The sequence below is a fragment of the Phycomyces blakesleeanus genome (assembly GCF_001638985.1).
Source record: "Phycomyces blakesleeanus NRRL 1555(-) unplaced genomic scaffold PHYBLscaffold_33, whole genome shotgun sequence".
NCBI lineage: Eukaryota > Fungi > Mucoromycota > Mucoromycetes > Mucorales > Phycomycetaceae > Phycomyces > Phycomyces blakesleeanus.
The window spans coordinates 224,969-251,428 of record NW_017265163.1 but is presented as its reverse complement, the minus strand read 5'-3'; the positions used below and the strand labels follow the sequence as shown (position 1 = coordinate 251,428).

The 26,460-nt window shown below is 37.1% G+C and overlaps 11 protein-coding genes across 11 annotated transcripts; 7 read left to right on the top strand and 4 right to left on the bottom strand.

Annotated features, from left to right (window-relative positions):
- Positions 1 to 403: 403 nt before the first annotated feature.
- On the top strand, positions 404 to 1,585 carry PHYBLDRAFT_70177 (hypothetical protein; the record flags this gene model as incomplete). The annotated part of the gene is made up of 4 exons (XM_018442226.1): positions 404 to 721; positions 813 to 1,085; positions 1,163 to 1,348; positions 1,424 to 1,585. 4 exons carry the CDS (start codon positions 404 to 406, stop codon positions 1,583 to 1,585), a joined length of 939 nt encoding a protein of 312 aa, XP_018284870.1.
- A 629-nt stretch (positions 1,586 to 2,214) lies between these two features.
- On the bottom strand, positions 2,215 to 4,835 carry PHYBLDRAFT_174852 (hypothetical protein; the record flags this gene model as incomplete). The annotated part of the gene is made up of 5 exons (XM_018437360.1): positions 2,215 to 3,086; positions 3,891 to 4,217; positions 4,295 to 4,378; positions 4,402 to 4,503; positions 4,709 to 4,835. The coding sequence occupies 5 exons, from the start codon at positions 4,833 to 4,835 to the stop codon at positions 2,215 to 2,217; spliced, it is 1,512 nt and encodes a 503-aa protein (XP_018284869.1).
- A 1,009-nt stretch (positions 4,836 to 5,844) lies between these two features.
- PHYBLDRAFT_152097 (hypothetical protein) lies at positions 5,845 to 6,048 on the top strand (the record flags this gene model as incomplete). Its single annotated transcript, XM_018432838.1, has 2 exons — positions 5,845 to 5,914; positions 5,951 to 6,048. The coding sequence occupies 2 exons, from the start codon at positions 5,845 to 5,847 to the stop codon at positions 6,046 to 6,048; spliced, it is 168 nt and encodes a 55-aa protein (XP_018284868.1).
- A 428-nt stretch (positions 6,049 to 6,476) lies between these two features.
- PHYBLDRAFT_70179 (hypothetical protein) lies at positions 6,477 to 7,409 on the bottom strand (the record flags this gene model as incomplete). Its single annotated transcript, XM_018442227.1, has 5 exons — positions 6,477 to 6,676; positions 6,733 to 6,795; positions 6,877 to 6,914; positions 6,975 to 7,227; positions 7,382 to 7,409. 5 exons carry the CDS (start codon positions 7,407 to 7,409, stop codon positions 6,477 to 6,479), a joined length of 582 nt encoding a protein of 193 aa, XP_018284867.1.
- Positions 7,410 to 7,629: 220 nt separating this feature from the next.
- PHYBLDRAFT_174850 (hypothetical protein) lies at positions 7,630 to 10,643 on the top strand (the record flags this gene model as incomplete). Its single annotated transcript, XM_018437359.1, has 3 exons — positions 7,630 to 7,825; positions 7,913 to 8,818; positions 10,504 to 10,643. The coding sequence occupies 3 exons, from the start codon at positions 7,630 to 7,632 to the stop codon at positions 10,641 to 10,643; spliced, it is 1,242 nt and encodes a 413-aa protein (XP_018284866.1).
- An 852-nt stretch (positions 10,644 to 11,495) lies between these two features.
- Positions 11,496 to 12,036, top strand: PHYBLDRAFT_174849 (hypothetical protein; the record flags this gene model as incomplete). Its single annotated transcript, XM_018437358.1, has 2 exons — positions 11,496 to 11,550; positions 11,753 to 12,036. The coding sequence occupies 2 exons, from the start codon at positions 11,496 to 11,498 to the stop codon at positions 12,034 to 12,036; spliced, it is 339 nt and encodes a 112-aa protein (XP_018284865.1).
- Positions 12,037 to 12,229: 193 nt separating this feature from the next.
- Positions 12,230 to 13,150, top strand: PHYBLDRAFT_174848 (hypothetical protein; the record flags this gene model as incomplete). The annotated part of the gene is made up of 2 exons (XM_018437357.1): positions 12,230 to 12,395; positions 12,684 to 13,150. The coding sequence occupies 2 exons, from the start codon at positions 12,230 to 12,232 to the stop codon at positions 13,148 to 13,150; spliced, it is 633 nt and encodes a 210-aa protein (XP_018284864.1).
- A 1,600-nt stretch (positions 13,151 to 14,750) lies between these two features.
- PHYBLDRAFT_174847 (hypothetical protein) lies at positions 14,751 to 15,131 on the bottom strand (the record flags this gene model as incomplete). Its single annotated transcript, XM_018437356.1, has 1 exon — positions 14,751 to 15,131. One exon carries the CDS (start codon positions 15,129 to 15,131, stop codon positions 14,751 to 14,753), a length of 381 nt encoding a protein of 126 aa, XP_018284863.1.
- A 1,651-nt stretch (positions 15,132 to 16,782) lies between these two features.
- PHYBLDRAFT_70185 (hypothetical protein) lies at positions 16,783 to 17,435 on the bottom strand (the record flags this gene model as incomplete). Its single annotated transcript, XM_018442228.1, has 2 exons — positions 16,783 to 17,085; positions 17,388 to 17,435. 2 exons carry the CDS (start codon positions 17,433 to 17,435, stop codon positions 16,783 to 16,785), a joined length of 351 nt encoding a protein of 116 aa, XP_018284862.1.
- Positions 17,436 to 19,559: 2,124 nt separating this feature from the next.
- Positions 19,560 to 21,127, top strand: PHYBLDRAFT_152090 (hypothetical protein; the record flags this gene model as incomplete). The annotated part of the gene is made up of 6 exons (XM_018432837.1): positions 19,560 to 19,763; positions 19,886 to 19,945; positions 20,028 to 20,213; positions 20,291 to 20,331; positions 20,413 to 20,497; positions 20,756 to 21,127. 6 exons carry the CDS (start codon positions 19,560 to 19,562, stop codon positions 21,125 to 21,127), a joined length of 948 nt encoding a protein of 315 aa, XP_018284861.1.
- Positions 21,128 to 24,633: 3,506 nt separating this feature from the next.
- Positions 24,634 to 25,218, top strand: PHYBLDRAFT_70187 (hypothetical protein; the record flags this gene model as incomplete). Its single annotated transcript, XM_018442229.1, has 1 exon — positions 24,634 to 25,218. One exon carries the CDS (start codon positions 24,634 to 24,636, stop codon positions 25,216 to 25,218), a length of 585 nt encoding a protein of 194 aa, XP_018284860.1.
- Between the last annotated feature and the right edge of the window lie 1,242 nt (positions 25,219 to 26,460).

Genomic DNA, 26,460 nt, shown 5'->3' with positions numbered 1-26,460 from the left:
ACGAATAAAAAAGTAAAAAAAAAATCTTAAAAAAAAGAAAAAAGTGTGTTTAAAACAAAAGACTAAAATGATTTCATCAAGTCCCAAAGCAATATGAAAACCGATTTACATCTCAGTCATTACAAGAAGTATTAATAGAGATTTGCATATCAAATATATTTTGAATATATATAATAACCATACTTTTCATATAATATACTTTTCCTTGCTCTTAATATCTTGCTACTTACTACATTTATACTCTCAAATTAACACACTTGTTCTAACAATTCAAGTATGTAAACTTGATACGACTTATTTTTAATTTAATTTAAATAAATTTAATTGTAGAATGACAGCAATAATAATAATATAATCTGAAACTAATCATTATAATCTTTTATTTTATTATATTCTGTAGACAATGACTAACACAAGACGTGAACGTGCAATTGCCCTTCGTCCTGTTGAGATTACCAATCAGCAGCTTATGGAAATACTTTCTACTGTGAGAGCTGATATGTCTACTGTAAAAGGACAGAGCGGCAATGTTGAGCAAACTCTGACCAACATGAATGGCAGAATTGGCGTTCTTGCCACCACCAGCACCAACACCATCAGTGCCATAGATAGTTTGGCCAGAGCTCCCCTTGCTGCTCCTGTGAGAGTCAAACTCTCTGTTGCTGCACCTGTAGTCATCTCCAACCATGAGCCTACCCGTGAAGAATCTAATGCAGTTTATGTGAGTAACATATTATAAAATATTTTATCAATTCATTTTCTCATGATTTATTTATCAGGCACATATTCACAACCTTATGTGAAAACCCAAGCTTAGCTTGAGAACGCCAGAAAATATCCTGGCCAACAACCTCAAGCCCAGATGGAATACAAATGTTGCTTTCAACAAATCTCCCAACAGGGAGATAGCCGAGAGACTTCTTTCTAACCTTGAGCACATGTTTGGTTCCTCTAGTATGAGACGGAGTGACCTCCGAAAGAGGTTGCACACCAACTTCACTAGTAGAACCCGTCGTGAGAGAATGTCTGATGATGAGATAGTGGAAACAAACGCTCTTACACGAAGAGCAGCCCGTGCAGATAATGTGAGTATTATGCTAATATATAGTTTATAGTTGAAAATTAAAAATAAAAATAACAAATTAACAAAACTTATTACTAGAATGAGTGTCGCCATGTACTGGCATACAAAGACAATAAGGAGGCCATTGATCTTGTAATGCTCAGAGACTGTGCCAACACTCTCCAAAAAGCAGTAATGTCAGATGGAGAGTCTGCCGATGGAATGGACGAGGATGGCATAAAACATGTCATTCATATTGTACAATCAAGCTGGAGAAGCAATGAGGTAGATTAATTTGGAGTAATACTTTTGTATTGGTGTATTATTATATTGAATGAATTATTAACGAATGTATTTCAGTGCAACCGTTTCATTGCACTTGTTGACACTTATGCTGTCCAGGCCATGGGGTCAAGTGCTAATCAAAGAATCCGTGAGATCACTACTAGTGTGTCCAACCCCGTAGTTCTGGATAACATTAGCCCCAATTTTCTTCGGTGGGTTCTTAGAGACAGGCTCTAAATAAAAAAAATGTTTCTCTCTTTTTATCTACGTATTACTTTTTACATACACAATACTATCAATATATATAGGGAATTTGTCCTGTTTTTTTTTGTATAAGAAAAGGAAAGTCAAGTGGGGGTTTTTTTATTTTAAGCATAAAGCGTTTTTGGCAAAGAAATTACTAACATCTTACTAACATTTCTACTTGTAGTAATCCTGACTGTAGCAATCTCTAAAAAGATGCGGTGCACAGGTACAATGAAATGGCGACTATCAGGGGAGAAGGTGGGGAGTCAAAACTCAAGACCGTCATCCTCATGCGATCTATCAGAGGAAGTATTAAACTACTTGATATATGCGAACACATGTTGATGATCATGAACCATGCGAGTCAGGTGGAGATTGCTGTTAGAAGTGTGTGTAAAGGAGTGTGTGAAGAGATACTGTATTTGTCCAGCATAGGCTAGGGTATTTCTACTATCACTACCAACAAACATTACATGGACAAGAGAACCACAACTAGCTGAACCGTTTTTACCACGGTACTGTTGACCAAGTATGTCAATGAACTTCAGCTTTGGGATTTCATTTTCAACAAAGGAGTTTGTGAGTGTGGCATATTGGTAACTGACAAGGTCGGGAAGATTTTAGGATGTTTTATAGTGCTGAAGCAGATGGGCATAGTCGGTTTCATCTATCAGTGATGATTTTTTTAGCTGAAGAGGAAAAGTGGAAGGAGAGAGAGGTTCATTACTCTTTGGAGGAAGATGTGGGTTGGACAATGCTAGTAAGAATGATTGCAATCGGAATGGACGGGAGGAGAGGGTAATGACTGTGGTGGTAGGTGTGAATTTTGGAGAAAGCTTTGAGAGAATGTTGAGAAAGGGGACGTGGCTAGAACTTTTCAGAACAGCATTGGCATAGTCACCCTTGAATGCGTTTTGAACAAAACTTCTCATATATGTTGCCTCAAAACTATCTTTTCTATTTGTCTTGATATGCTTCAACAGGTCATTGTATCTCTCAAACCCAAAGAGCCAGTAACTGTACACGGTTCCAAAATCATGAATGGTCTTGCGAAGATGGAGGTGCTGGTGCATCTTGCAGGTGAGGATGGTGGGAGTGTAGAGTTTGGTAGCCTTTTTGCAAAACATTTCCAGATAGTCATGGGCGCTGTTCACTTCATCAAATGTGATTCTTGGCTTGATAAGATAGCGGCATGCACAGACAAAATTCATCCAGTTGTTGTACATTTCGAATGGTAGAACACCATGCAGGAGAACAGGAGAATACACCAGTACCCAGGATTTCCAGTCGTCGGCTTTCATGTAAGGAAAGCCTTTTCCAATCTTTGATATCAGCTTTGTATAATCCGTCGGAAGGACCATTGTCTCTGCGATTTTTTCCATGGCAGCAAACTCTTTGGCTCCAATCGTTTTCTTATCGACCCACCGGTCCATCATTCTCTTTGGCGTCCCTAGGAATAAATTATGCATGGGATCAATGATCGTTCCACGTACTAGATCAAAGTATCCAAGGCGTTGCAACTGTGACCATCGAACACTATATTCGACCTCCAGCTGGTGCCTTTCTGAGGGTGTACTCGCACTCTTTCACTTATCATGCAACCTGTTCTCTACACCGCTACGAATATTCCAAAGAGAATAATCAAATCCACTGAAGTCCACCTGATTTGTATTGGGCAATCTGGGGAACTGGGTTGTACACTTGTAGCACGCACATGTACTATTGTGGGCTGTAAATCAACTTGTTTTCCTGGCAGCAGGGATGTCACACGTAACCATCAGCAAGGCAGCACGGACATTAGCACCAGAAGGGTACTCGTAGGTTGGGACTCGCATTCCAACATACAACTGTTTCATCTCGTCTACCATGGGCTTGAGATAGTTATTTATCTCCTCGCATCTTGGCTCCTTGCGACCAGGCATCAGACCAACCAGAATTGTGTTCTCAGGCTTGAGCCATACCTCTCGGGGTAGATTATTTACAACCAAGTAAATTGCACCAGAAGAGTAACTAACTCCATCAAACGGCTGGAACCAGTCTATGTTGAGTGTCAACATCAATGAGCAAAGACAAGCAACAAACGAGACAACACTTACATCCTTCAGCTCTTTCCACATTGCCCCATCGTATACGTCGCACATAGCATTGACAATCTTAAGCTCTGTGTTCCAGTGACGGATTTGCTCTTCAAAATCAGGACGAAGGAAAAGAACAGAAAAAGCTTGCTTGAGGGACTGGTACAACTATGCTCGCTTTGATACCAGTGCACCTAAAGCTGACTCTTTCATCAACTTACAACCACAAGGAGAGCGTGCACGAACATTTGTGAAAATACAATAGGGAGGTACGGACATGTTTTCTTCATAGATGCAATGGCAGTTTGGACATGACACAAATCGCTTGATGCCTTTGGTGATAGACGAAAAGCCAGTCATTTTATGTAGCCCAGTCAGACTTTCGGGAAGTTGGAAATGTTGTCTATAAATCTTCAAGAGCTTGTTGATGAACTCAATCAAGACAACAGAACCCTTATTGACTACGTAACGAGATGCGAACAGTACTGTAAAAGTAGCAATAAATCTGTGCACTGGATTCTTGGGCATACCAGAAGCAGCAAAAGGGTCTTTTTTTTTTAAAAAAGATTAACACACATTTTTTTCTTTTTTTTTTTAGTTTTTTATATATATATTTAATACTGACCTTCACTGTCAAACTCTTCGACATCAATATTAGCAAAGTCTTCTTCGCCATTTTCATCACTGTTATTGTCATTGGTGTGTCCGACTCATTGCCATTGTAGTCATTACCAACAAAGACGTCATTGTCAAATGTCGAGACGGCATCCAGAATAGGTGAGTAGGCCTGACCGTCCATTGCTTCCATAGAATCGGATTGATATGTTGGGATTACTACAAATATGGAATATAATAGTGTATTATTAGTTTTTCTTCTACTTTTCAAATAAAAAAAGTCTTATTTTCAGTATCTACTTCCATGCTTCTCTTTTCAGCTATGTTTTATAAAACAATAAAAAAATAAAAATAAAAGCGATTTTTACTCGGTGGACAGATAACAGCGCTGAATAAATTATAGAACTCTGGAATATTTCAGTACCTTCAAATATAGCTCTTTTATTATGGCGCTGAGCAGTACGTCTCAATACTCGGGAAACTCCTTGATCAATATTATTGCATCTGGTGCAGTGACATTCAGTGTTGTTCATTTGAATAGAAGGAAACATAATATGTGTATTTTGAATTATAAAATAAAAAAGAAAACAAGTGCTACAATTATTTAATTTGATACGGTTTTATAGTAAACCAAAAACGCATTTTTTTTAAGTTTTTTATTTTTTTTACTTAAGCCAATAGAATACATCAAAACTACACCCCCAACTAGATAGAAAAAAAATGCTGAGATGAAAAAAATCCTGACATATCCACTATGATCCGACTGCCTGGACAATATGTTAATTGCCCTCATTTTTCCAGTGTTAGTATCTCAATAATTAGAAAATTAGATACTGTGAGAGTGTTATTTGTTAAAGAGACCAAATAATATTGTTTATATCTGCTACTATTAAAATCTCTGTAATTAAAATCCCTGTTGTTTAATAGTTAGTTTACACTGTATGAGTGTGTAGTATATGTGTGTCTGGTGTGTAACAGTTCTGGAGGCTGTTAACTTACCAGGTTCATTAGCAAGAAGGAATCAGTTTTTGGTTGTGGAGTCTGTTTTTCATTCAATTGTGGTATGTATACCACAAAAAGTATGATGAAGGTTGTCAGAAACACGGTCAGGCAGAGAGTAACAGATAACAAGAACAAGATAAAGAAGAAAGAATTCCTTTATTTTAACGTGTTGTTTGCTTGATCTTTAAAGGATTAAGTGCAATGGGTATTTATATGAATTTTAGATAGATGTCAATGGTAGATAATTATAGTAAGTGTGATACAAGGATATAGATGGGTAGGAAAGTTCGAACCCTAGTGATCTGAATATTTCTCTAGTACAGTATACTCTAATTGATAATAGGCCGGAGTTTGAGATTGGTTCAGCTTAGTAACCAATAGGTTTGGTTCCTTACAAAGGCAAAGTATAATAAAGCTCATAATGTAAGCTCACAACCATTTAGGATATAAGATAAAGTTATAGTAAAAAAGCACAGTATACACCCTATGAGCTCTGATCGGAGACCCTCTTGGATTTGTCCTTATTGAGTAGCAGAGATATTAAGCTTAAATGTATATATGGTTGATGATGGTGATTTAAGAGTGGCAGCCCCCATATACGCAAACAACATGAAGCTATACCAACAACGTCCCCAGGAAAACTATTTATACTGTAAGCAAATAGAGGAGCAGTTGAAGTATACTGAGGAGGAGAGGCCCAAGCCTGCCAAACAGGAAGCTAAGCGCTGTGGAGCCTATGCCCCTGAGCTTGGACTCTTGTGATGTAGTCTGAACCGGGCCTACAGACAGTTCGGCGAGCTCTGATGTGGGAGCCAGTGGGAATTACCTCTGTAACACTCAAGTTACGTTGTATTATAATAGACATTATTAATAAAATCATTTAGTATCACAATTCGAATAAACATCTTTCTTTTTTGTTTAATTTCTATACTTTGAGCCAAGGACAGTGGTTGCTTAGGTCCATAAAAGTAGTCAGAAAAGAAGTGAAACAATACCCTTTTATTACCTATTGAACAACGCTTGCAGCCACCTTTACCTCCCCTATTTTTCACTACATCCCCAATCATATACGTGTTGGTCATCCTAGTCTACGAAGAAACATAACCACGCTGCATTTAAAGTCAAAGACTCCCGAACCTCACAACATTATAATAGCAGATAGAGAGGAAGACACATTTTTATTAAGCTTACTAGGCCAATCCCTCTAAATAATAATAAAAAGAAATGAGCCCTTTGTCTAGGGAATCAACCAATATTTCTTTCTCGATGTCTTTAATACTACTGAGTGGTTTAAAAGGCATCTTTTCTGGCCATCTAACAACTCTGATGATATCTTTATGTTCTTTAACTATTTTCCAAGGGAAAGCTTTTCTTAATTCCTCTGTTTCTTCTAAAAAAAATTATAATTTAGAATAGATTTTAACATTGATATCTTATAGTGCTTACCATTAAACAAGGTTATCAAACGTTTATTGATCTTGTTTCTGTATTCATTGGCAGCAATAGTTGCTGGTTGTATTTATTGAGCTATGACGGAGAAATAGATTAAGATAGAGTATATAAAGAATGCATCTATTATATAATACTTACTTGGTCGTCTTTCAACGTTGCCCAATAATTTCAATAAACTCTTTACAGCGTCATTTTCCTTAATGCAGTTGAAAAATACAAAAGATGTATCTCCTTACAAAAGGCGGCCAATGTCTTGACAGTAGCTGGTGCCTGACTCCCAGAACAGAAACAGATTATTGTAGTTCACTGATAGCTTTATCGTGTTCATAATGGTTAATATGGATTTGGCACCAAGATTTACTTCAAGGACAGAAGATTCCTGGTGAAGTGTAACAAAATTTTCTTTCGCCATTTCGTAGTATCTGTCTTTTTCTACAGGACCCATAGAGTTGTAGGAATCAACAAGTTCCTTGCGTATATATCTACGCCCTAAAAATATATTTCAAATCGTTACAAACTATTGTTTTACTTGTTATCAATGCAGTTAATTTTTATTACCATCAAGCTTTCTTTTGCTCTTCATATCCCTATTGTAAAGATTAAAAGGATTTTTTTTTAATCTTTCTGGGCCCCAAGACAGTACTGCTGATATAATAGGCAGCTTCAGCCATGTTTTCAACAACCTTTTCTTCCAAATTAAATTCTTTAAAAAAGCTAATTGTGGGTTGTACCTACCACAATAGTCGTAGCCTTTGCTTCGACTCCAGATATGGTATTGGCTCTCTGAGCCGCGCTTTTATTCTCAGTTTTATTTAAATAAAGTTTCTTTCTATCAAATCCCCTCTTTATACCTTTCTAAGCCGCGCATCGTGGAAGTAATGTCAGATATCAATGAACCCAGTAAAAAAAACCGTCCAAAAACTCCTTGAGCTCTACAAGAAGCTTAAAAGTGACAGCCTAACAACTGACCGATCCGAGCTGATCGAACTCCCCAAAGAAATTCATGATGACATGGAAAACACTTTGAGCATTTCACTCAAGCAAAACCTTAAACGCTTCGCAAAAGACACTCTCCAATACCATGGAGGTCAATGGACTCAGCCAGGAGCTATCAACGCAATTTTCAAACCTGAGCTTAAGAAGCACTAAGTGGACGCCTCTCAAATGGTGGCAGCCATCCACAAAGGAGCAGAGCGGATCAGGACAACCACCAAAGCCACAATAGAGATCTACCAGAACCTTGGGTACCTCATCGAGACAGGAGGATCACCAGAAGAAGTCCATGCAACCATGGAAAAGGCTAGACGGCTTGCAATTTATACATATGCCATGGGCAAAGGACTCGACGGCGACACAAAAGATATTGCTGACAAAGCCATCCATCTGCCAGACGCCATCCGATACCTTAACGAAAACGAAGAAGCTGAGGGAAAAGATTTGGCATACTCTCCAGAGACCCTGGAGAGAATACAAGAGGCCCGTTACGAAGATGCCATTTTGCAAAAGGCCACTGACAGTCCCTGTGCATACAACCAGAATTGTGGACAGTACCCAGGCCGAGGGGGCCGTGGACAGAGAACATACCAGGGCAGAGGTTACACGCATAACACAAATAACCACGGAGGTCTTTTTTGGGAGAGGACAACCAAGAGGACGAGGAGCACCAACGATGTGTCCAACAAGTCAACCAGCAGCCAACAATTCTCCCCCTCAAGCTTAGAACTATTGAAGCACCCGTCCTTAACAATAGAAAAAATATCAAAAACAATTCAATTAAAAAATGGAAGCTTGCTTTCCGACAATACTATGAAAAAAAGTCTAGAAAACAAAAAAAAACGACAATACTCAACACTACAATATCCCTGCAGATTGGATTGCACCTGTGAACAGACTCCAAAAGTTCCTCCCCAACTGAACAACACTCACGAATCACCAATGGCCGTTCTCCATTATCAGCCAAGGGTACCAAATACAATTCCAATACCAACCAATTCCCTGGAGGATCAACAAGCCTTTCAAACTCTCAGAGATCGACCAGCAAGCAGTGAACAAGAGTGTAGGAAAATGTTACGAATCCAATGTAATAGAACTCTCGCCGAACCAAGACAAACGATTCCTGTCACAGTTTTTCACCATTCAGGAACCTAACAAAATCAGACCTATTTTAGACTGCCGAAAAATCAATCAATTTATACAGTGCAACCATTTCAAGATGGAGGGTGTGCCTGCCTTGAGAGAGATGATAGAAGCAAAGGATTACATGACCAAGATAGACCTAAAAGATGCCTATATTGTAGTTCCAATTCACTCTCAATCTCGCAAGTATCTCTCATTTCAGCACCAGGGATTAATTTATCAGTACAAGTCTCTAGCATTTGAGTTGAGTGTAGCGCCTCGGGTATTCTCCAAGCTAATGAGATATGCTCTAGAGCCCCTGAGACAACAAGGGATAAGGTTGGTCTACTATCTCGACGATATTTGTGTGTTGGCAAAGACCAAATAAGAAATGGAGAAACACTCGAAGAAAGTGACAGATCAACTACAAGCCTTGGGATTTATAATCAATTGGGAGAGGAGCAACCTGATCCCGAAGCAGAAACAAGATTTTCTGGGGTTCACATTCAACTCACTGACAATGAAGATCACTGTGCCAGCCGAGAAGATGAGCATACTGAGAGCCAGAATATGGCAAATACAAACAAAGACCTTTTCTTGCCGATGAGTGACGTGGCTGTTAGGGAAGATTACAGTGATGATACCCGTCATAGGAGAAGCTTTGCTCCATATACGACATCTCCAGATAGATCTGGCAATATCTCTACACCACTATCACCAGAAATGGGACAGTCCATGCCCAATATCAGCACAGGCCCGAGTGGAAATGACCTGGTGGTTGGACATAGCACAAACCAAGAATGGTCTACCGATAACAACCACAGTCTAACAACAAGAACCAGCTGTGATAATCTATGTAGACGCCTCCGACACAGGATGGGGAGTCACCTTGACTGCAGTGGAGACAGTTGGGTACTGGAGAGAGAACGAAAAAGAACTCTCGATCAATGTAAGGGAGTTACAAACGATACTGTTTGCCTTGCAACTCCACACAAAAGAATTCGAAAACTGTGCAATCCACATGTTTTCAGACAACATGACAGCACTCAAGTACGAGAAGAAGTCGGGAGGGACAGTATCCCCCATTCTACAACAACTAGCCCTGGACGTGCAGATTCTCTGCAATGAGTACAATCTGAAGGTAAACTACCAACATATCCCTGGATTAGAAAATACACAGGCAGACCAGTTAAGTCAAAAGGCAAAACCCCTGTACGAATGGACCTTGCCAAGACGATACTTCCAGAAAATCCAGAAAAGATTCGGGATATTGACAGTGGATGCATTTGCCACATGGGAAAAGACCTGGTTGCCAACCTTTTGGAGTTACAAGCTGGACTCAAGCAGCCATTGCAACCAATGCTTTCGCACAATTGTGGCCAACAACAGGACTATACTTACACCCACCGTGGAAGTTGATCCCGCAGGTCCTCCAAAAATATCAGGCAGGATCGAGTCAAGAGAGCAGTGCTGGTGACCCCAAATTGGCCAAGTCAGTATTGGTGGCCAATGGTAATGAGGCAAACAGTAGGAAAACCAATGATTCTGCCAATAAGCCAACGGTGGTCCTTAGCTGCATAGATATTTTTAACAAACACCAGAAGAAGTCTGGGTTAAGCCAAGCCGCCAGTACATATATACAAGGAACAGTCAGAGACAGTAGCAGTAAGGTGTATGATCAGGTATGGAATAAATTTTCGGAATGGTGCCAGAAAATGGATCCTACATTGAATATTGAAGACTACAACCCTACCCTCATGGTAGAATACCTGGTATTAAACCGTCACTGAACTTACTCTACTTTGAATATACGGAGATCTGCAATTGCATCTGTGTATGGTAAATTGCACCCTGACAAGCAACGTTTGGCGGAAAACAGTCTGGTGCAAGATTTTTTCAAGGCAAAACAAAGAGAAATGACGACGATCCCTCCTGAAGAAAAGCTTCAGACTTGGGATATAAGTCTAGTAGTCCGGTATAGCAGATCATGGACCACAACAAATGAAGACATGCCCTTACAACAACTGAAGATCAAGACCATCATGATTTTGTGTATGGCGACGATGTGGCGCCTCAGGTTCGATATTGGAGGCCTCTACTATCAAGACGTATCGTTTCGATCGACCAGCCGATCTGGTATTAAGGGCGACGATTTGTTCAGTACCACAGAACCAATAAGTGGGGTAACCTTTGTCTCGAGGGCGCCAAAAGAAGGCCAATTCAAGATTTCTCGTCTTGGATCTCTAGAAGAAGAACCAGCATTGTGTCCCGTACAGACTTTGATAACCTTTATCAAAAGTACACAAGCAAAGAGAACTGAACTACCTGAGGATCACTCGCTTTTCCTTGCCTACGTGAATCACCCGGTTGAGAAACAATCTTCAGCATTAGAGAAGACAGTAATAGGGTGGATAAAGATGATGATGGAAAATTCGGGGGTGGGTACAACATTGTTCACGCCCCACTCTCTACGAGCAGCCTCGAGCACAAGAGCAGTCCAACGAGGAATACCAATTGAACAAGTCAAGATGCATGCAAACTGGAGTTTTCATAGTAACACTTTTGAGAAATACTATCTCAAGCCAAATAACCAGCATGAAGAGAGTTCAGCCTTGGTAAAGACCATTTTTACTGCTAACAATATGGAGAAAGATACCATATCTGGAGTCGAAGCGAAGGCTACGACTATTATAGTAGGTACGACCCACAATAGGACAGTTGCTGAAGCTGAGACGAGAGATATGGTGGACACCCGCCCATGGATAACAAGGATGCTGTTTCCCTACCTATCACACTAACTAACAGAAAAATAACAACTAATCTCACTCGCACGACCGAAAGGTATAAAGAGGGGATTTGATAGAAAGAAACTTTATTTAAATAAAACTGAGAATAAAAGCGCGGCTCAGAGAGCCAATACCATATCTCTTGTCTCAGCTTCGGCAACTGTCCTATTTCGAATTCTTTGCTATGCTGCAATTCAAGCCGCAGTTTTTCGATTGCATTGGTTGGCAAGTTTGTAACAGTCTTCAAGTAATTGTCAATTTTCATTTTCAGGTATTAGGGGGTTTCACCAGCTTTGAATGGACTATTGGATGTAGTGGTAGTTTAATTCGGAAAATGTTTGGCTGTGACGAATCTTCAAAAAATGAAAAACGAGCATCCAAGCGTCTAAAAAAATAGTTCGATACTCTGGATGTCTGGACTTAGCCGAAATTTTGTAATTTTTGTACTTTATGTATGATTGATGGCGAAGTTCATATAGAAGCAAAGTCAAAAATAAAACATAATCAATCTATATAAAAGCAGTTATCTTGATACCAAATTATAGAAGTCTAACTTACTTGTGAGGAATTTGGGTATAGGCACTATATTTATGGGTACTCTAATCAAGCGTATTGTACATATGAATTTTGACGTATATGTGAGAAAACATATCAACCAAGGGTCATTAGGGGGTTTCACCAGTCTTTTTTCGATAATTATTATTATTGGCTGGTGCTTAAACTACCGCTATATCCAAAAGTCAACATCCAAAGCTGGTGAAACCCCCTATTAAATATATAATAGCGGTAGACAGACAGTAAAATTTTGAATAAGTATGTTTCGGATTAAACAAATCATATTAAGCTTTATCTGTCTACAATTAACTTGAAAAAGTAGAAAATCTGAACAATATTGAGCAGTGTACCAATCTTGGGAGACTTCTATGGAATTATTGTATATTTCTCCTTATTATATTTTTGTTCCAAATTTTGTTCGCCTAAAAACAGTGGACAAAATTTGGAACAAAATTTCTACTCTTTTAACCAATCCAATTTATTACAAAGAAAGCCCAAGAAATACTTATTCTGAATTTTTCCGTATGTCTACCGCTAATAACCGAAACCATATGCTTATATGCCCCGCCACAATCACTCTCGTTCAAAAACTCTGGTCTTTGATTGATCCTGCTCCTCCCCCAGAGGTTCATCTCATCGACTATGCTCTCAACTGTCTCCCCCAGTCTTTCAAATCGCCTGGTACGTGGTGCGATTGGTGGCCGTGCTTGCTTGCCTTGCTACGTGCTGTTGATCAAACCACCTCATCCTACAAACTGCCAGAAGAAAAAGCTCATGGTCAAATCCTCATCGACCTTGCAGCAAAATTCCGTGCCACAAAACCAACCCATCCCCACCGCATCCCGCCGCCCACCCAAGAACCTGTTCCTGGTGATCCGTTCCCCCATCTTCTCTCCGAAATTTCCACCGTTCCTCATCAACCCCCTCCATCTGTGCCCGCCCGAAATTGTGCCTAGGAGGACTGACTTGGTCTGGTATCGTTGTGTATTCTGGATCCACAAATGGATCGTCCGAGTTTCTAAAAGGAATCCCTCTTTGGAGTTCCTATCCCTGCTGAAATCCGTTCCCAATTCTGGTGCCGTCAGTACCTAGTTACCTATTCTCGATTCTTTTGTGTCATTTATTTTTCTTATATATTTATTTCACCTGTATTCTTACCAGCTGTATTATCTATTTTAATCTTAGTCTTTCTAAAAGCCGTTTTCCCCCACAGGGGGTTTTTTACGTGCTCTCTTTACTGTTTTTGCTGACTAGTCATCTTTGTCTCTGTCATGCGTGTTCCATACTTTTTCTTTATTTATCCTTCACTTTTTACATATTTTTTTTATTCCCCCTCATATTTAGGGGGTTACTTTTTATTATTTTCATTTATTCTTCAGCTCTCATCGGGTAGCCAATATGCTAAAATGCGCAAGGCCTAGAAAAACCCACAATAAAAAAAAATTCACCTGTCTACCGCTAATAATAATAATAATAATAATAAGATAAAAAAAAACAATTAATTCAGTTGTTTTGGAACTATGCCGTGGTAACGTCTCCATTCATATAATGGTAACCTGATTTGATCACCAATCATATACTGTAAATTTATTGGTAACTAATGGTAAAAGTATTAGCCGTAAACTAGATAACAAGATAACTAGATAACACTGACGCGTGTTGAGTTTGTTGTGTGTGCAACTTGGTCAGAAAGAAGAATAAAAATCTATTGAAGAAGAATTACAAATGTAATTCTAGAGTACGAGTTCGGGTGGGAAAGGGAATAATAGAGAGAAAGGTGAATGTAGAAAAGATACAGAGTATTTAGAAAGGCGGTTGAATGTTCAATTTCACTCGGGACAGTTGAGGATGGAAAAGAAATAAAAGTGTTAAGGTAGAAGGTGAAAGGAGATAAAAGAACACTGTTGATTTCGCTCGGGACAATCCAAACAGGTAAAACAGAAAGGCACAGGAAGGTAAGGTAGAAGAAGAAAATAAAAATACTGCTGATTTCACTCGGGACAATCAAGACAGATAGACAGCAAGGTACGAGAAGATAAGTTTAAAGGAGAATTTAAGAGAACGCTGTTGATTTCACTCAGGACAATCACACAGATACAAAGGGACAGAAAGAGGAAAAAGAGGAAGGGGGTTTTGAACAGAGATATAAGACTTTAATGCGATGTATGATTGCTTTCCTACGGGTCAGGCAGAAAGCAATTCAGGGACGGTGATTTTAAGAGAGAGATAACTGATGATGACGAGGAAAAATTGAAGAGGAAATGGTCAGAGAAGAAGGTAAATAAATTAGGGTGGGCGAAACTGGAGAACCCACAACACCCGTGTCAACACTATGAAATTAACAAATGTGAAAAAAAAAATTGCGGAAGAACTTTACATTTTGTTAAGGGAAAAGGTTATCCAAATTTGTGCGGTGGGTTGAGATGGGATAATATTACGGACACGTCGTCCATTCTCACCTTTGAAGGAACAACAAAAATGAGCAAACGCAGAAAAGGTCTCAACAATCGCCCAACTTGTAAACCGTGGTTTTCCTTGTCCAACTCACGACTTTCCTCAGTCACTCGAAATGATGGTGGAATCTCCTTGGTTCAGCCGGTCACTGCACCACAACCGTGTCACTAGTCGATTGAGAGAAATTTTGAGCTGAAGTAGATACAATAGGTTGATGGTTTGCTGTAGCGTACGTAAGCCGACGAATGCCACCACAACAAATAGATAATAAAACAAGAGAACAATGTGGACAGGGGAGACAGGAAATTGTGTCTGTAAGACATTTTCAAGGCATTTTCGGATTTGAGAAGGATCATTGCATAGACGAAACGAAGCTTGTAAAAAGGTTTCAACTAGTACATTTCTAGTCTCTAGGCCTACACTTCTGGCATTTGCAAATTCAAATTGGTTTTGGGCTTGCATTGTATTGAAGGAGCTGGTCATTGCATCAAATGGTATAGGCTCGTTGAAAATATTTCACTTATGCACAAGTAATGGTTTGGATACTTCTTTCGCAAAACCACAGAGTCCTGTTTTTATAAGTTATTAAAGAGGATCATTTATCCAAGCACTATTGCTATTTTCTTACCTGAAGAAAAACGTTCCTTAAATAGGCCAAAAGATCCAAAAAATTGGGACCAGCGATGTCATCTTCAACTTCTTTCTTGTGGAATTTAGCTTTCCATGATTCAATGCTTGGGAATATCATTTGTTGCAACTCAATTGGGGGAGTGGTGGCGGCACGGTTAAGGAAATAGTCTCCTTTGCGAATAGATAACCCGGCTAGAACCTTGATTGCATCAACAGGAAGACCAGAAAGATAACATCCAGCCATTTGGTCTGATCCCCATCTACCGATTTGTCTTTATTGATCATCCGAGACGCCTTGGTGGGATACCATGTTGATGGCACTCTTTCGGTTGATATGCGTAACCTTAGATGAGCTGATCCCAACTGCTTCAAATGCCAACTTGTATGCTTTTGATTGCTCATAGTAACTCATTGGTTTGCTTTCGTTTTGGCCGGAAACAAGTAGCGATTGTACCATGTTTTGCGTGTAGAAAAATCAACAAACGGTTTGTTTTCATGGTGGAATTTGGAAAAAAAATGTTGAGCTAGTGCACCAATAGGACATGATTCTCCATTGGCGTGGCGAAGAGCAGGTCCGTATTGGATTTTTCCATCCTTGTTGGTTTTTCCATATGTAATTGTAGCCACCAATGCAACACATAGAGAAACACCTTGATCTTCAAGTTCCATTTTGAAAAGGCTAGAATACTATATTTGTGTTAGGTAAAGAGTATACGGTAGTGAGTTAAAGAGAGCTGGTGTATTACTATTGGCTTTGTTGTATTGTACATTTAAGAATTATGGTGCGTACCTATGAAGAGGTATTGGCCTGTCAGGTCTTTGTGTTGGAGGTTATCTCTTTGGTCTAGAGCCAGTTATTTAAAGGTATACTGGAATACGAAAGCTTTGAAGACTATAACTTATGAGATGGGGTCACTGCCATCTAAGATCTTGGGAGTATAAGCAGATTAACATGATTCTTGCTCGAGATGTGAAAGCCAGGTCTGATAATGGTGGTATATGACACTCCAGGTATAGAAGAATATAATGTATGGCTTTTGAGTGCTGAGGTTATATTATTTTATTTTTATTTTACAGTGGTAATAAAATAAAAAGATATTATGGTTGTTGATGTCGATTTTGATAGCGTTGTTAAGTAGATGAGGACATGGAGGCTCGACCGCAGGTTTATATTTTGTTGGAGCCGCGTATAGAGTGAACAGGCATGAAAAAGTCAGAATAATGCACTTTGTTTGTTTTTTAGGCAGCTTGCTCTTTTTTTTTGTATTGCGCCAATATATGTCTACTTCGAGCGGCAATATTATATAGATGATGATTCTAAAAAGGGATAAGACATGTAAAAAGAGGATTTAAGGTATCATTCCAAACAATTTTTTGTTTTTGTTTTTGTTGCGGCACAGTAAAGACTATTTTGATGGACTGTCCTCTCTAAACGACATTGAGGAAACATTATACGGTCTTTAAACCTCTGTTTGAGTAACGTTATTTGTCATTTGTATACATTCTAATGCGGTGCCTGAACTATGGCTGGATTGACCTGAGCCTTCCCGATCAAAAGATTGCTGTTGACTTCCTTCCAGGCTTGATTCCACGATCTGGGAGTTGTAGACTTCATTCGGCGTCGAGCTGATGAAGTCCTAGGTCTTGGGTTCTGCAAAACCATGATTGTCTTGATTTCTGGTCGGGTCTGGTGTGGCTTTTGGTTTAGTTTGCCTGATGTTGTTTGGTTAGATTTGGATGGTCTTTTTGAACCATTTTTGACCAGTAGAGCGGTTTTGTCTTGGTCAGCTGAACCTTTGGTGTGGCTCTGAAGGTGTTTGTGTGTTTAATTTTTTAGCCCTATGTATACCTGGTTTCTGGTTTTTTGATTGCTTGAGCCTTTTGCGTAAGTCAGTTCGGGTCAATATTTCTGGATATAAGTCTCATATCTTTGTTTTGTTTGGTCAAACTTGTTTGAGTTCTGAGACTGATTCTTTTTTGGATCCTTCATAAGGCTATTATTCGCTTCCCTCAATTTTTTCAGTGGGTTATCTAACACTCGCTACTGAGCATGGATAGACTTTTTATGGTCTTAACAAGTCTATATTGCGGATGGGGTAAAATTTATACTTGAGGTGGATGTTTCCGGTTGGTTTCGTGGAAGCGAGCCAGGAACATTTAGTTGAGATAAAGATCTGCGCTTTTTTCTCACAGGTACAAGAGTATGTAAGCGGCTGTGGAAAATGCCAATGAAGTACTATTTCTAGACTAAAAATATTCATACAACTGCGCACCCAGAGAAGCACAGCAGTTTTGAGATTTAAAACAAAAAATTGGCTGTGATGAAGGCAATACTTTGGTCGTAGAAGATTTAACGACATTTACGTGGCTAACCAATTCAAGATTGATTGACCAAACAAGATATTAGAATTCATTCGTACTTTTGGGTATTATGCAACAACTGTAGTCAAGGCTATAGCCACTCTCATTTGAGGATAAGTCTGGCTGGTCTGGTGTTATTTGGTTATTTAATCAAATAAAAAAAGACTAGACATGGTGTACCCAAGACTGCCACCATAAAAGAAGGTAAAACTTAAGGGCTGAGAGTATCCGTGGTAAAAGAAAAGACGTATCGTTAGGACCTTGTATGCCTTCTTTCAGTCGTAGGATAAAGACGTCCCAAAATGAAGTAAACAATTTGCACACAAGTTAGCAAGTTATGGTTTATGCGTGTATTGGACTATCATAGCAATAATTCGTTATAAAGATACGTTGTATCTTTGCAACAGCATAGCTCTCGCATATATCAACGAAGCCAAAACTATGAATCCACTGGCACAAAAATATTCTCCAAAAAAAAAACATCGAATAAGTATTAAAGATTAAGGCATTGTGTAGCTGCTATTCTTACTCCAGTTAAGACAAGTTTTTACAGCCGTTCTATTATATTTTCTTGAAATTTCAGCCCAACCCAATAAAATTACAACAAGAAACAAAACAAGCCTGATGGCTCAAGCCACCCTCACTTCACGTATTTAGATATATGATATCAAGGCACTAATAAGGCTTCAAATTGTCCAAGGTATAAGAGTAAAAGTCAATAAAGATTAAACGATCCGGTCAATAATCCTGCCATCTTGCCGGGTAGGCACAATGGCAACCTGTAAGCAAGAAGCATTGTAACAAAGCATAAAACTATAGGTTCTTCGAATAATACAATATAAGTTTAACAGTATACTAATAAGTAAGTATTTAAGTTGTAGTGCAATGGTTTCTTACTGGCCTCATCTGAGGTTTCATGTTGAAAGCGTGATTGTTTGGTCCCGCCTTTTTATCTGCCTTGAGACGAAAGGTAAGTGACGGTAAAAAAAAAGCAAGATAGCATTGGGTATGTATACTTGATGCATCCTTTTTCTTTCTTTTTTATGTAAGCAGTATTTTTTTCCGAGCCATGCCCACAGGTAAATAGATTTCTTATTATCTCGTTCTGTATTTTTCCTTTCACTTTCAAGTCCCAACTTACCTTGTCAGTTTTAATCCGGTGGTAGATTCTCGAATCAATGTCAAGGTCAATATCAACAGCAAGATCTTTTTAAAACGTACAGAGGTCAACAACCAAGACTATATTTTTATTACAAATAAAAAGCGTCTGAATCAGAGGTTAAGTGCGAAAAACAAGACTTGTATATGAAGGACAAGTATGGACAGCGAGAACTATTTACAAAGTATAAGAACTTATGTAATATAAATATATAAGCAAAACAATTGAAGAGTAAAAATTGTGTATGTATATTACGTATAAGCGGCTGATGTTATCTATGAATTCTTATAAAAAAGAAAGTATATATTATTCAAACTATAACTGCTATAGGCAACCGTTATCATGACAGAAGCAGCTTGTGCTATACTTGTCACCATTTGTATAAATACTATAAATAATAAAATCCTCTTATTTATTTACTTACTTATTTTTACTACAACACTAGCATTGCTATACCATAATTATAAAACAATACAGTGAAAGATCTATTTAGTGATAAGAGTAGAAGAAGCAAAAATCACATCACTGTATCAGCAAGACTTTTCTATTTAATTACACAATTCCATAATAACCTACATAATTCAAGCTTTTAAGACTAGACGATTATCTTATTTATATATATATATATTACTTTAAATGTATTAGATATGTACTTTTAAAGAAATAATAATAGTAATAAAAAAGTAAAATTGTTGAATGAAAATATGATTAGTTGTCTTTCTTCTCTTCCTTTTTAAGAGACGATAAAATATCCAGTAGCCATGAGCCACGCAAGAAGGGCGGTCACGTATGACATCGAGAAGAAGACGACCGATCGTGTTGAATTAGAAGATGTCCATAAAAGCTCAAAGGAGCATTCCCAAGATATGGCAAAAGTGATTGCAGTAGAAGAGATTGATACCAACCTCTATATGAGCAAAGAACTCTGGGTGCCTTTAGGATCGCGCGGCGCCTTTGGTGGACAGGTAAGCGTATATAAAAATATATAAAGATATATAAAGATACATATATGTATATAAATGTATATGTGGCAAAAAGTCAATGTAGCTCAAGAAGTTATGTGTTTAAACCTAATTGTAAACTTTAGGTTATTGCTCAGGCTTTGAATTCTGCATGGTGTACCGTAGGAGATCAATTTCGGATTTATGTAATACTCCACCTAAAAAAAACAATAACAACAACAATCAAGTATTTGCTTCTTCTTTCTTAAATTTCATACTTTGAAATAGTCTCTTCACAGCTACTTCATCTTACCTTGCAATGCGGATATACCAGTAATCTACAAAGTACAGAGGCTTCGTGATGGAAAGTCTTTTGCTACAAGATTAGTCACTGCTGTCCAAAGAGGAAAGCCCTATTTCATTGCTAGTTTCAGCTTTGCAACCCCGGAACAAGTAGTCGGATTAGTCCATCAGGTAAAAAAGATTCCCTATCTTCTTTATGGGTATAATTGTGGGGGAATATTATAGTATGCTAACCATTTGATCGGTAGGCACAGATGCCAGATGTGGCAGAGCCTGAAGATGTGCCTTTGTAAGTAAACTTGTGTTATTTCTTCTCTCTTTGTGTCTATTAACTGATAATAATATTTACAATATTAATATGAATCTCTAGAGAGACTGAAAGAGCAAAAGAATGGCTTAGTACTGATGATCTACCTACTGAATTCTGCCAATATCTTGAAAACAGAATAAAAAATGTAAGTAGAAATATTTCTTGACAATATGAGTTACTCACCAATTGCTGTGCACCATCCGTAATTGGATAGGTTGCGCCTATAGAGTGCTGAGAGGTGAATACACACATCACCGAAGAAATAATCAAAGGAACTGTAGAACCGAGCGAAGTACAGGTAAACCAAATAAAATAAATTCAATAGAGATCTAACTCTGGTCACATTATTTATTTATTTATTTATTTATTTATTTATTTATTTATTTATTTATTTATTTATTAGTATCGCTGGTTCAAGTCCTACAACAAGCTTGACAGTGACGATGCCAAACTTCATGCTTGTTCAATTGCATATGCCTCGGATAGTGGGATTATTCTTACTGCTGCAAAGGCTAATGGATACATTTATGACACCATGGGAATGGTGGTTAGTCTGGATCACTCTATTTGTATAAATAGGCTTTTGTATGATATACACAGCCCACGTACAAGTGAAGGCCGTGGCATTGCATTTGGCAGAATTTATAGCAGAGAAGGCACATTGGTTGCCACAACAGCACAAGAAGGTCTCGTTCGTTTATCCGAAAAGGGTCAAATAATAGAAAAACAAAAAAGGGATCATGAAAACAGCCCTGCAGACGCCAGTAAACTATAAGATAAACAGTAGATACTGTATATGGAAAAGACCCTAATATATACCAACACACCTATGCACGCACAATCATATTCATCCTTTCCCCTTTTTAAGATATGCATTTTAACAAGATAAATAATTGTTATAGGTTGTGCCCAAGGCATATTATACAAGCTCTAAATGTACATAATATACACTTTATAGTTCATTATTGGTCATGATATTCCTCTATCTCTATTGAACATGGCCATAGGCTTACTTGTTGCATTTTGGCTCCATGAAAACTTTTTTGTTTTATCAAAATAAAGTCGTGTCCAAATAATTTATTCAAAACCCAAGTACTGAAGGTTTACCTATCCTGTTATAACAATTGGTTTTTTATTCTTATTTTTTTTTCTGCGTATTCACATTCAGCCATTACGCTCTATAATCACCAGCTTTTCTTCTTTTTCTTTCTTTCATTTTTTAGCTGTTGATTTGTGGTTGTGTATATGTATAGTGTATTTTTGTAATTACGGAAAATAATAGCACCTACCCTGATATGGCCGTTTCCAAACTCTATATAGTTTGAATATAGATATGTATTATATAGTGATAATCACGCTATACACAAACTACACATCACTTACGTACATACATGTGTATGGTTTAAGGTAGAATAGACCAGACTAGATAGACGCTTTCTTTTTTGTGGTATTGTAAGAATACTTCTTCTTCTTCTTCTTCTTCTATATAGGCATTTTATATTATCACCAAAAAAAATTGATCATCAATCATATTCACTCAATTCCATTCTTTAACAAATCAGATTCAGTCATATCCTTTAATTATAAGAAAATGTATAAACTGAAATCCTTCAAAAGAAAAGGCAGAAGAAAAAGAAGAAGAAAAAGAAGCATAGGCTTACAAAAATAGATTGTACGACTTCTAAAAATGGAAAACAAGAATTTCTTTAAATAGAAGCCCAGTTATATTTATATTTATGAAACAGGGCAAAAAGAAAATTCCTCTCTGATTGGTTAAAATAAACTTTTATTCATACATATAGTACAGTATAATTTGAAATCGACATTCCCTGACAACATACCTCTTTACCTCTTTACCTATATAGATATATAGATATAATGTCAATAATGATGGTAGTATTAAATGTGAATTTTGAAGGAAAATCTAAACCGTGAGCTCTTATGGTATAGAGGACATGGTTGTCAAAAACAAAAACAAAAGAATATAAAACAAAGAATTCTCTTGACTCTCAGGTGCTTTTTTTTTTAAGAGTCAAGGAGACTCTTGTCTTTAATTAACTGAATGGGTTCAGGATTACAAAATGATGTGATACCAAAAGCTCTAATTACTACTCTCTTTACAATGGTTTGATCAAAGGGTTCTAGCTAAGACTCTTGCGTGGTTGACAGGAACTCTTGTTTTTGGTTGTTGGTTTCCAAGACTACATAGTTAATTTGTTATTGTATCACTCACATTGACAAACACATTATTATTTAAGTGTGTGTTCAGCTGGATGAAGGCTGTTTGCTACTAAAACCAGTGACGATTGATTCTAGGACAGATGATGTAAAGTCTAAACCAAAAGACCAAAAGAGATAAGGGGGAGGTAATAGATAGATTAGACTTTGTGTTCAACTTTGCTTTAATGTTTTCATTTTTACCATATTTGCAGAGCTCCTTGGCGATACTATGTTATTATCATTATATTTTACAGCAACAACGATAATGTCTGGTGTCTTTTTTTTATATATATCTTTTTAACATTTCCTACTTCTTTATGGAGCATTAGTACTGCTTACAAATAATAATAAAAAAAGAGTCTTTTTGAACTACTTTTTTTTTGATAATTGAGTCCAGTAAATCGGGTGGTTGGATCTAGATGCTTAGCCTTTTATTCTTATTTTTATTAACACCATAGATGAATAATACACATACTTCTTTACTTTAATTAAAGAACAAAATGGTTGGAATGATCATTTTTAGTTGTATATTTCTACCTGTATAGTAGCATATATGCTTCACACCTGTAGTATTTATGTATATCTTTATGGAATAAAGAACAAACTCTAATATCTCTCTATAAAGTATATGACAAAAAAAATCAATATATTGGAATCCTTGGCAAAAACCCTCGAACCTATTACTGCATCTTTATTTACCAAAAAAAGTAAAAAATGAAAAATAAAGTCAGACCATAGAGATCTGGAGCTATTGATCTCTTCTATACTCTTGTGCGTATAGTGCGTATCTGTATCTGATTTTTTTTTATTTGCTTATATATCTTGTTGTATGCTAATGACGTCAAGAACCATTTACCCACTCTGTATTCCCCCTTTTTTGTTTTTTTTTTACCCCTTTTTGCCGATCTTTATAGTATGGGCTTACAAAAGATATAAGCATTATCAGTATCAGTATCAGTATTATTATCATTAGCATGAGCATGAGCATGAGCATAAGCTTGAACGTTAATGTTATTACTTTGTTGGTAAAGGGTTTGTGTGATGTGAACGTCACTGGACACCAAAAACAGAAGAAAATGGTCTGATAATGTGATCAGGCTACTCAATCTCTAGTATTCTGATTCTTGCTGGTGGTGGTGTTGTTGTTGTCTATCAAATGGACATATGGACAAACGGCTTTTAAGTTCTTCTTTTCTGTGTCATGGGGAAGAGAGTTTTTCCATCCCAAGATATCTTTAAATCACTCGTTGTTTTTGTTTTATTATCATTTCAAACCCTGAGGTCCAAAGAGGAACATGTATGTGTATGTACGATTGTTATGTTTTGCCTCAATTCAATTTGATTCAATTTGATTCAATTTATTTCACACGGTCAACAGGTCTTTCGATCGTTTTAATAAAGCCTATGCAAACAAAAAAAAACAAACCAATAGTAATAGCAGTAGTACCAAGGTATGTGCTAATGTTAATGTCAATGCAATTGTCAAGGCACACAAATTATTAACTAAGAAAGGGAGAAAACAAAACAACAGGACACTCATATGGATGAAGCTTTTACCAGAAAGACACCAAGGTATATTATATACAATCTTGACAGATAAATCACTGTTAGATTATCTTGGTTTCTAATATCAAATAGACTGTATATGAAGCTTCTTTATATATACTTGTCCTTTTTTGTTGTTTTCTATTAAAAGACAACAGAAATATTGTTTGAACATAATTTTAAAATGAATTTAATTGGTTAATATCCTCAATTCGTCTCACTGGAAACTTTATTGTCTCACCAGAAAAAGAAAGAAAAAAAAAACTAAAACTGTGTTCAATTGTTTTTTTTTAAGTCCAGTTGACACACACTTTTTGAACTCATTGGTGACTTGTTGTTCTTGTTGTAGAATGGGTTTATATTTTATCCACTCTTTTTCTTTCTTTTTTTTTTATATATATAAAGGCATAAGACCTGTCCTAAAAGATATATTAATACTTTCACACTAATTTTTTTCTTCGATTCTTAATAATCACTACTACTACCTTTAATACATTTAATACGATTACTACTACAATGACTGCCGTTCAAGAATCATCATCTTACAAGGGATACTTCAAGCCCAAGTTCTGGCAAAGATCCAAGGTTGACATTGAACCTACAACTACAAGCCAAGATACAATTGAATCCCCCATTACACCAAAAGACATCAAACCTTTACAGAAACAATCGCAACCGCAAGAAGAAGAAGTAGAGGAGCAGCAGGAGCAACTGAAACCAAAACAGCAAAGATTATTCCGTTCTCCATTTTCCAGAAAAGCTGTGGATCCCACTCTGTCTGTCCAGCATACCGCACCAACCGAGGTTTATGAACTGTCGATGGTCAGCGACACTGGTGTCTATATCCCCCCAATTGAGGAAAAGATTCGAGACCACTGGGTCGACATTAGCCAGCCAGCCGAATTCGATCTCCCCAGCCCCGAATGCCTTACAACGGCCTTGGGTGGGCCTCACGAATTCTTTACACCCTCAGCAGTAGCTATGAGATCATCCTCTATTAGTAGCCTGTCGCTCAATGAAGATAACAGTGATGATGATGGTGGTGTACCTTCTCTTATCAGCAATTCTTCCCGCCGGTCCAGTTCAGAGAGTTTTCACTGAAATTCTTTCATAGATTTATTTATTTATTTATTTATTTATTTCTAAACTACCTATCATTTTTATTTTTTATTCTTGTACATATACAATATTTTTCATGTTTCAATTTTAATTTTAATTTTAATTTTAATTTTAATTTTAATTTTAATTTTAATTTTAATTTTAATTTTAATTCTTTAATTTTTCTCTTTTATTTATATATATCTATCTATCTACCTATCCTTTAATTGCCATCAAAGCAATACCATACTACTTACTTAATAATAACAATAAAATCTAATATATACAATTTTGACCCAATCATTACAAGCTTGATACCTATTCAATGAATAAAAGACCAATTAGTTGATTGATTAACCAAAAGAAAAGAAAGAAGAAAAGATGGTTACGAAAAGGGACCCGTCTTTCCTAATGATGATAATAAATTATCATTATCACTGTTCACTGTTCACTGTTCACCTGCCACAAACCAATTTGTGTACTCTTCATATATATATATCTGGTGATTGAAAGTGTGGGTTTTTCTTATTTATTTTGGGTACAACAATAAAAAAAAAGAACAGAGAGAACGAAAGGAGGTGTATTTGGATATGTAGCTTGTGCTCATAGATAGTAAACAAATTTACACTTCTTTTCTGTTGATTTTGCTGTTAATCTAATGCTAATTTTGGCTTGTTAACTTTCAGATCATCATGGTTTAATAGGTTCAAGGTATCCAGCCAACCAATTAAAAATAAATAAAAGTAAAAAAGAGACCTCCTTAGAATGAGTGAATGAATAAATTTATTTTTATATATTAACAGTCATTAATACTATTGCTCTTAGTATTATTGTAATAGATAAAGCCTATCATGAGATGGAATGAACCAGCGGGAGGAATATTCTTATATGAGATTAAATCTGTGGTACCTTTTACAAAACTAGTGCTTCGTACTGCATCTTCCACATTCCCTACTCAAACAAGAAGTCTAAAGATAATAATCGCCTGGAAGACTTTAACTAATTGTCCACTGTTGCTTTAATATTATCCTTTAGTGATCCGACTATGCTGACTCTTACACTTCTTTAACTTAATCTACCTACATATATCTTCATATGTTTATTGGTTGAAGAAGCATTATTGACTGACGCATTGACACGAGAATCCCAAGGGACAAAAGCGGGGTTTTCTTCTTTTGGGACATTGGATTGGAATTACAGCAAAAAGGCATTGCCAACACGTCCCACAAAAAAAAATTATTTTAT